General features: G+C 39.2%; 1 protein-coding gene across 5 annotated transcripts in view; it reads right to left on the reverse strand.

The window, feature by feature from the left end:
- The window catches only part of cita (citron rho-interacting serine/threonine kinase a), a 41,033-nt gene extending 31,857 nt beyond the window's left edge, over nucleotides 1–9,176 (reverse strand). For 4 of the 5 annotated variants that reach the window (XM_087800088.1, XM_087800087.1, XM_087800089.1 and 1 more), the window contains exons 1-9: nucleotides 7,783–8,138; nucleotides 7,561–7,702; nucleotides 6,085–6,260; nucleotides 5,482–5,583; nucleotides 3,738–3,880; nucleotides 3,241–3,334; nucleotides 2,969–3,175; nucleotides 2,739–2,892; nucleotides 379–568 (exon numbers count right to left, since the gene is read on the reverse strand). In XM_087800088.1, coding sequence (XP_087656214.1) covers nucleotides 379–568; nucleotides 2,739–2,892; nucleotides 2,969–3,175; nucleotides 3,241–3,334; nucleotides 3,738–3,880; nucleotides 5,482–5,583; nucleotides 6,085–6,260; nucleotides 7,561–7,702; nucleotides 7,783–7,878 — 1,304 coding nt within the window. In that variant the 5' untranslated portion in view covers nucleotides 7,879–8,138. Of the gene's footprint in view, nucleotides 1–378; nucleotides 569–2,738; nucleotides 2,893–2,968; nucleotides 3,176–3,240; nucleotides 3,335–3,737; nucleotides 3,881–5,481; nucleotides 5,584–6,084; nucleotides 6,261–7,560; nucleotides 7,703–7,782; nucleotides 8,139–9,121 lie in introns of those variants that run through there. The other variant, XM_087800086.1, reaches the window with a different exon arrangement.
- Nucleotides 9,177–9,654: the final 478 nt, after the last annotated feature.

Consider the following 9,654-nt stretch of genomic DNA (forward strand, 5'->3'; position numbering starts at 1 on the left):
TGGACGCACGCTGCTGAATACCAATCAACGCAGACAGCAACACAACACCGTCTCACAAGCAATTCATCTGATCCGTGCAGGGAGCTTGAGACAACTGAAATAAAAGCGAGCCGATCAGGATGGTCAAGGAAAAAAAACACTGTAGCCCCGGAAGGCAAACCAATTGACCAGGGTCATAGGGTGGTCACGAAAATATGTTACCCCCCCATCTGTTGATGTGAATACACAGCTTTTTTGCTTATTATAGTTTTTTTTTTAATTTGTTTGATATGTCTTGGAAAATGTGCGCATGTGTTCGTGTTGGTGTGTAGGGTTAATCCATCAAAATCTGATGAATGGAAGACAATAAACAACAACAAAAAAAAAAGCGACACTTACTCAGTTTTGGCCAACGTTGTCAACGCTCGGCTAAAGAACCATCCTAAAAAGGGCAAATCCTGACCGTGGAAGCCCGCTGGCACAGCTCCTCGCCTGGCTGCTGAGGCTGGCCGGGGGGCTGCCTTCTCTGGCTCCTCAAAATTAGAGGTGTCATCTTCGGCGTGCAGCGCAGGAACGAAAGGAGGGAGAACTGCAGAGTAAGGGATGAGAGGAGGATGTCAATGAGGTTAAAGCAAGAGGCCAGGAGAAAAAAAAAAAAAAAAAAAAGGTAAATTGGAAGAAAACAACGTACAACAAGGAGAAAGAGGGGAGAGAGGAAAGGGGGAAGAAAGGAGCGGAAGCTGGGCAAGCCTAGAGTGCGGTAAGTCGCACGTTGGTGCACATGCTGCCTCCGTCCCTCCCTCATTCCCTCTCTCTCTTTCTCTCTATCGCTCTCACACTCACTCACTTTTCCTCACTGCAGCAAAGCAGGATACCCAGCTCGAGCCGCTGCTTTAAAACCATCGTCTCTGACCAGTTATCAGAGGGCTGCATTTTAAATAACCACCCTGACTTTCCATTAACCACAAGAAGAATTAACAATGAATAGAAAATGAATGGAAGTAATATGTACAAAATGTTCTAGATGAAACACGGCAACGCTGATGCCGATGAGAGAATTTGTTAAGCGCTTCCATGTGAATAGTTTAACAGTTGAAAGCGCATTAATGACCGCAAAAGAAACTTTCTTTTTCCATTATTTAGCAGTGAATAAATGAGTCGGAATAACCAGGCTTGAGTAAATGGCACGGCGGGATTTTATAAAAAAGGTTTTAAAAGGAGGCAAGTAAGATCTAAGATATGTATGCTGACTTCAAGTGCGAGTTAAAATACCGTGATTGTGTTTGGTGTGAAAATATTTGAGCAACCATTGGAACTGGTGTGTACGGTGTCTCCCCTCCTGCTCCTCTGTTGGAGAAAGAGCTGGCAAATGACCAACTTCAAACAGAAGCTCATTAGTTTAATAGTCCCAACAAGGCAAGCGCTGTTTCTGTCTAATGTGCAGATTCAGAGATGTGGTTGATATCTCAATTTTGGATAAAAAAAAGCTATTTTATGTATGCAAGAGTGGAATGATGACACCAGATATATACTGTATATGATAACCTGAGAATTTTCAAAGAAAGAAAAGTCTTAGAGAATCCATCTTTAATCAACCTTTCGTCTGCTCCTATCGATGAAGAGTCACTTTGCAAATTAGCAGTTAAATTTGTGGTGCTGAAAACCCTCAATCATGAAAGTGCATAACATGCATTCCTTACTATGTTTACAATCAGAGTTTCTGTCGTGTGCGCGAAGGAAATGGGGTGGATAATAGTCAGAAGAAACATCAGATTTACTACAGTGAGGCTCAAAAGACACTTGTAAAATTGCCTGAGATGGTGAGATTAGACAGAAATTTGGCACTTCCTAAGGGGTCTTCGGGCAACGATGAAGCCAACTGCATTAATGCATCATAATCCTGGCAGAGAAAATGTTAAACATGACACCGTCTTTGGTAAACCTTAGCATAGATGAAAACAAACACAAAACCAAATGGACACATCAAAGTTTACGGAACCCAACACACTCAAGCCAAACTAAGGTTTATCAAAACAACTTAACCCAGCAGAAAAGATGGAGAGAAGCTGTATAAATTCTCTGAAAACCAATTTCATTCCTAAGATTAGCAACATGAATAAAGAAAACTGACTAAGGTTACATGAACCACATCATCATTTGCAGTCTGAGAAGCTGAGGGCAATTTCATGAGCACACAAAAACATTTCCTCACTATAAAACATATTCTGAGGAAACAATAATTCAACAATAAAAGCCACTACCTTTTAAACATTTTGCTTTAAGAGGAGAGATGATCTAATAATTGCAGTAAAAACGCATATCATATTCAAATTACAACAGCGAGAGGCTGATATGAAGAGAAAGATAAATGTTTGAGTTACTATCCTTCAATCTGCAGTTCTGTTTATAAAAAGAACACATATGTGACATTGGAAACCTGACAAACACTCAAGGGGCCAGAATGAGAACAAACAAAATATGTGTATACAATTTTGCCATCAGACAGAGGACCATATAACCTTCTTGGCAGAGGTTATTATTTTTCCAGACAGAAACTGTCACCTTAGTTGTAATTGAGAAGAGGAGAAAAAGAACAAGAGAAGTACCTTTCAAGCTTTGTGTGCTCCATAACAACTATCTTTAGTGATAAATGATTAAGAGACACACACAAAACACAACAGTTTTGAAAACAATTGCTCTGCAAGAACATTACAGAACTCTTCGTTCATCGTGAAATCATTCATTTCAAAATTCCCTACCTTGTCTAAGGTTGTTCCAGTCCACGCTGTTAAAAAATGCGTGACAGTGGAATCCATCATATCCGAGCCGCTCTTCAGCTACACAAAGCAAACTTTGAACCAGATCGACAAACTGCCTGCTGGCCTTTGGCTCCTCTGGAATCGTCAGTGAATTCTAGACCCAAACAAGAAGAAAATGAATGACTGGAAATGTGTGTGGAAACAATGCTAGTGAAATAAGCCGCAGCTACCTTGAAGTTCAGAATGTTGTGGATGGTTTTGATGGGTGAGGCGTCTGAGAATGGTGATTTAAAGTAAATCATTTCATAAGCTATCACCCCGAGAGACCACCAGTCACACTCAATTCCGTAAGTCTTTTGGGAGCCTCCGTTCATTGCTGCGAGGACCTCGGGGGCGAGGAAATCCTGCGTCCCCACAGGCACCGTGGTAGATGCCACCTAGAGGAACAGGAATTGGTCAGTGCCTTAAATACTGCAGATTAAGCAGGTTTTTCGGGGCTTACTGTTTTATTAGCGGTCAGTCTGGCAGCTGATCCAAAGTCTGCCAGCTTGATGTGACCGGTCCGATCAACGAGAACGTTCTCTGGTTTGATGTCCCTGTAAGAAGGAGAGTCAGTGATTCTGACCAATGAAAACAACGTTGCCACGCGTTGCCATATCTTATCTAGAAATAGAGATCGGAATCAACTGTGCCATAGTCGAAAGGCTTCATTCATCATGCTGAATAACTGTAAGATGCATAAGATCGGGACAAAAGTTGAAGGGCACAAAACCCACCTGTATAGTCATTAGTCTCTAGGAGCTGATTAATGAAAGGAAGTGATGTATGTGTGCACACAATAAAAGGGCTGATGCATTGATAGAAGGTTTGCTGATTGAAGGACAGATGGTAGAACACTACATGCACATTAAAGACAAGAAACGTGTTGAGCTAAGGATGAATGTTGAGAACACGTGTCCGAAGCTTGTTAGTCTGGGCATGGTTTTCTGAACTTCTCACCTGTGCACATATCCCAATTGGTGGACAGCGTGAATGGCTTCCACCAGCTCAGCCAGATAGAACTGAGCCATGGACTCTGTGAACTGGTCCTCGTAGCGGTTCAGGAGCGAGAACAGGTCTCCTCCTGGCAAGTACTCCATCGCCTGAGGCGAGAAAAAAAAAAGATGTGATCAATGCCTCGTGAAGAGAGCAGTTCAAATTAACAAGTATGGTTTTGATTTTTAAACATTTATGGAGACTCGGGAGTGCGGCTATATTTAGAAAAGACGGCAACACGTGTCTGAGCTTACATCAAAGGGGCATTCCTTTTAGATTATACATTGGTTCTCACATTAGATTCGGTTACGCAACACCAGACTGCGATGATTCCTTTAAAATGAGAACGTCTGATTGACAAGATTGTGCTATGAAGCGTGGAGATCTTACAAGATAAACAACCCCCTTGGGAATCTGCGTTTTTTTCTCAAAATAAGCATCTTAAAAAATAAAAAGCAAGGAATTTCACATTTTTGACTGTCCACTCTGCATCTGGAGGTGAGCAGCAGCAGTGAAACCTAATTTGAGCTATGAGCCGACAGCACACAGCCAAAAGAGAGGAGCCCCTGGTGCATGAATGGCCAGCGAGTCTGAATGAACGGGAGCTTTTTCTAGTGTTACCTAGCAACAGGGAGACCAGGCGCCCCTCTGACAAACGGATAAAGATGGATGCTTTGTATTTTACACCACGCTCCCTAAACGAGACGCCTAAGACTCCAGAGGATGAATAAATGGAAAACATGCAGAAGACAAACGCCAAAATGAATTAAAATAAGGAATGACTTGTCTGGACGATCGTTCTAAACAAAAAGCCCTCCCTTTCAAAAAGATTGCTCAACGACCCACGAGTGTTTGAAGATAACTTCCTGACCAGACACGCGATTAAATGGCTACGTCAATTAAATATAATTAGGTAACACACGGTATCTTGTGTGATTGACTGGTCATTTCATTTCCTGTGCTGACTGCTGTGTCTCACTGTGAAACATATTGAGTCAGATTTATTAAACTTATTCAAGGTGACATTTAAAGAGTATATTCACTATGCTTTTTTATTACATTGCAGCTGACTTCCGACGGCGTCGTCTTAGGGACCGACGGAGGCTCAAGCTCGCCTCCTTCCTTTTTAAATTTGAAACCTATTTGAAAAACATTTTGGATCGACCATAACTTCAACCCCCGCTCCTCTAACAGGAAACTGTTTTATTATATAACTGTTTAATGATCACACAAATATTTCCCTTTTATCTTGTCATCTCTCTAAAAATGTAAAAATACAACAAACATTTACATTTGTATTTTTTTTTTTTTAAGTTCTACTTCATCTACTCTTTTAGACCCTTTGAACAAATACCAGCCCTCTCCATTTTCAAACAATATATTTTTGCCACTCCATTTTATTTTTTCCCCAAAAAGATCAATTATTTTAACCCTCGAGCATCCTCTGGGTCAAGGTGACCCGAAAACAAATTAGTTTGTGGCATCCCTTCTGTCGTCTCTGGGTCAGGTGGGACGACCTCTGCAACTGCATATGTACAGTATATCTGGAAGACAAGGATAATAGAACACAAGGGATACCTCAAACACATTTGTTTTCAGCCACCGGCTCACCTTGAACCAGAGGCCACACAAGGGTTAAGCAGCTTAAGTGCTTACTTCTTATAACTCCATTAGGGGGTTTTAAAACAGTTCTATATGTATATCTCACCAGATAAACATTATCTTTATCCTGAAAAGCATAAAGAAGCTGCGGGATCCACGGGCTGCTGCTCATGGCCAGAATCCTCCGCTCCTCTTCGTAAAACACAGCCTAGTCCAGAGAAAAAGCAGGAAACACGATTATATCCGTTCAATCATCATCTTTAACTCTCAGACTCAGGTTAAGGGGAAGAAATGGTGTAACTTTCAATGAAGCCTACCATCATCCTCTTGTGTTTAGGTGTATAACTCAACTGCTAAACAAATTAGCTCTCGAAATCTAATAAAGAACAACATGGTCCACTTTGAATTATTAGAATATCTAGAAAATATTAAAAATGTAATTTCTTTGAGCTTATGTCGGTGTAGCCACGACTAGAATCTGAGTGTTCCCCGGGAGATGGATATAATAAAAATAAAGTTTATCCACCCATCCATTAATCCATCCATCTATTTATCTATCAAAATGGTGGTAATTATGCAAGATTAAGGCTTTCACGTAATCTTTTTTGGCTGCTGTTATTACTTTTACTTTTGCAACAATTTAAATTATTTTGTAAATGAAGCTAAAGAATCAATTATAAAAATAAATTTGTAAAATACATTTTCTTACATTGTCTTGAGTCCGTAAAACGGCCTTCTCCATAACTTTGAGGGCACAAACGTCTCCTGTTGACTTCTCCCGCACCACTTGGACTTTAGCAAAGTGACCTTGGCCAACCACGGCACGGACCTCGAAGTCCTGAAGTTTTGGTTGTAAAGCCTGCAGCTCGGTGATCGACTCTGAATCTGTAAGACATGAAACATTATAGAGTTAAAAAATCCGAAATTCAATTAAAAACAATACCATTTTAAAACCAATGCTACAGCAAGACCCACATTGTGCCCATATTTGATTAAACTCCGGCACTGGGATCCAAGAGCAGTAAGCAGCAAACTTTGTATGGATGTTTTTTTTTTCATGTTATGTACTTTACTACACTGTAGAGTTTAAAATAAGAGATACAAATCAGTCATTTCAGGTTTTATCCCAGACTTTGACCCAGGGCCAAAAATCTGAGACTAATTCATTGAAAAGCCATTTACCATACAATTTATTTTTGTCATAAATGAAAATATTATTAAAAAAGAATGAAGAAGAAGGGTTTTTATAGCTAAATCAAAACTGGAAGAAGTCAAAGCTAGGACAGGCCAGGATAATAAACAAAGCACATGAGCTGTACACTGTACGGGCCAAAGAACACCTGGGCTAATTTGTAAAGGTTTTTGCAATTTTTGGGACGAACTGAACTTATTTTATTAAAGTTATAATAGACACTCTCTTTACTTATTATAAATAAGATTGACCAATAAGGATGTATTGGTCAATCCATTTTTTTTCCATTTTTCTTTTCCATTTCACAATACAACTAATGGTCCAAACCTTAAGACACTTTTATTCGTGCAGGCTTTTCCTTGATTTTCTGAAACTCCTGTGTTTGTCTCAGTGTTGTCTTGACCTTTTAAGTATTTATTTTACTTGGTATTGTATTGATCTTTTAAGTGCTTTGTAAGTAAGTAAGTAAATTATATTCATAGAGCACTTTTCCAGACCAGGGTCACAAAGCGCCTAAACAATCAAAACAATACTCTATAAAATATATACTTAAAAGGTCAAGAACACACAGAGAACAACACAGGAGTTCCAGAAAAACCACGCAAAAGCCTGCACGAATAAAAACGTCTTAAGATGTTTCTTGAAGGAGTCAGTAGATCATCAAACACAGAGAGAGGAAGATCATTCCAAAGCTTAGGAGCAACAGCCTGGAAGGATTTCTCTCCTCTGGTCCTGAACCTTGTGCGAGGAACCATCAGCAGATACTTAGATAGAACTTTATTGATCCCTCAGGAAGTCTTCTTGGGGAAATTGTTTATTTTTTTAGATTCTGATCCACAGACCTCAGAACCCGAGCTGGGGTGTATTTGTGACCGTGGTCTAGAAAAGCACTCTACAAATATTACTTTCATTTGTGCTTGGTTGTCAACATCCTTTAATGATTACATGTACTTAGATGAAGAAGAACAGCATGGAAAGAGAAGAGGTGCTTACATTTCTTGACAAAATTGGCCACATGTTGTAACTTCATGAGCTCAGGGGAGGAACACTCTTGATACAACAGAATCAAAGAGTCCAGAAGCTCCTCTCGACCCAGGCTATAGCCTCCTTGCTGGCAATCCAGATTGCATCGACCCTATGGAATAAATTAAAAAAAGTCACAGAATTAGAAATATTCCAGAAAGACATTTTTAGTGTGAATTAAAGGATACACACCTGAAAAACCTGGTTCAGTCTGGAGCTCCGGCTGGTGATGGGATCCGTGGAAGTGGGAAGCGACTTGAGACTTCCATGATACTTGAACTTAAACATCCTGATGATGATCGAGCAAATTAACAATAACCTAAAACAAATTCAATACATTTAAAAAAAAAAACTGTCTTCACGACTCTAAAGTGGCCACATCGTTATTAGCTAACAGATATTAGCTAACACTAGTTTGCTAACAACAACACGAAATTATCCCTTTCACTGAAAAACCATGTCCCAAATATGACGCCCTACTTTGTTAAGTTGATAAAAAAAACAATATTCGTAAAGCTGCTGTAAAACATCGCTACTAACTCGGCACACTGTTTACCCCGCTAACGTGGTTTCCGGTTAACTTTCAAATTTTGCGCGTTCCCTGTCAAACTACCGGGTAGCGTCATTATAGCTGCATGTCGATTGGTCAGATTAGAGAAGTAGGGCGGGACTAAACGCTATCTTAACCAATCGGTGCAGTTCGATTCTGCTCCCGCTATCAAAGCAGACGCTGTTGTGAAGACTGTTATAGGCTAATGCTCTTAGACTATTCTCACTGAAGTTTATTTAAAAGGACGATCAAATGTGTAATTTTACAGCTCAAAAACCGAATTGTTCTTATTTCAGAGACATTCGTCCATTTTTATGCCAAAACAACAAAAAAAAAACACACACATTTATCCCAAATAATCAGAAACTATCACGCAAATTCCATATTTTGAATAAATAGTGGGGGGGGGTCATTTATTTAAATTTTTATTTGAATTTAGAATTTGAACTTAGAAGCTCTTTGTAATCCTCAGTTCATTATTTTTTTTTATTATTTTATTTAATTAAGGTGATCACAGGTGGGCACATTCAAATTAAAAAAAAAAAAAATCCTTTTGTTCAGACATTATTTTTATTCTTACATAAATGACACCATAGAGTTTATTCTGAAGAATGTGCTGCCTAAGTTTCCCTAAGATTTCATAGACATGAAGGGAGATATTACATGGTAATTTGTAAATAAATAAATATTTATACACAATTGTTATGGACAATTGTTGAGGACATGTGTTTTTTGCTGATCATTTTGTTGTGACATGCTTAAGATGAATAAATATAGTTATATAGACACAAATATGTCTGACTGGTTAAGTATCTTTTTCAGGAATATGCATTTAACTAGTTAGAAGCACTTGAAAAAACACTTTAAACAACCTCAAAAACCTTAACATTTTGTGACTCTTTTTGGGTATTCATGTTTATGTTTTGAAAACTTTTAAACTTAGAGAACAATGTTCTTATATTCAGTGTCGCTCATACACACCTTGAACCTTGTGTGGGTTGAGGCTGAAAGTGTCAAGGTGCTCTGTGTGTCTCTCAACTCTCCACCATCAGACTATTGTGGAGACAGGTTTATCCATTGCAACAATCTAAAAGGCTGACGTGGCCAGTGATGATTCAGAGATGAATGGTTGATGATGAGTGACTCAACCGAGCCGGCCTTCGCAAGAACATTGTAAAATTAATTTGACAACTTTCCTTGAAAGTCTTGTAGAACTGGAGGACGGAATATCTCAGTTAATGATGCACCATCTTTCTCCAGCGAGATCTGATGTCAGATCCAGTTTCAATTATTAATAACCTTATAGACTGTATATATAACTAGGGCCGTCTTTGACCATTTCAGCTGACTGGTCTATATTTATTTTCTCTCCTTTTACAGTACTTGATAGTGAAAGCCAAGCTGATGGAAAAAACACTTGTTAGATTTGTCAAAGATCATTGTCAAAGCGCCAGTGCTTCATTGTTCTTAGGTGTGTCTGGAACCGACATGCGTCATATTTTAATATCATGAGT

This window comes from Callionymus lyra, chromosome 10, assembly GCF_982586985.1.
Source record: "Callionymus lyra chromosome 10, fCalLyr1.hap1.1, whole genome shotgun sequence".
Classification (NCBI taxonomy): Eukaryota; Metazoa; Chordata; class Actinopteri; order Syngnathiformes; family Callionymidae; genus Callionymus; species Callionymus lyra.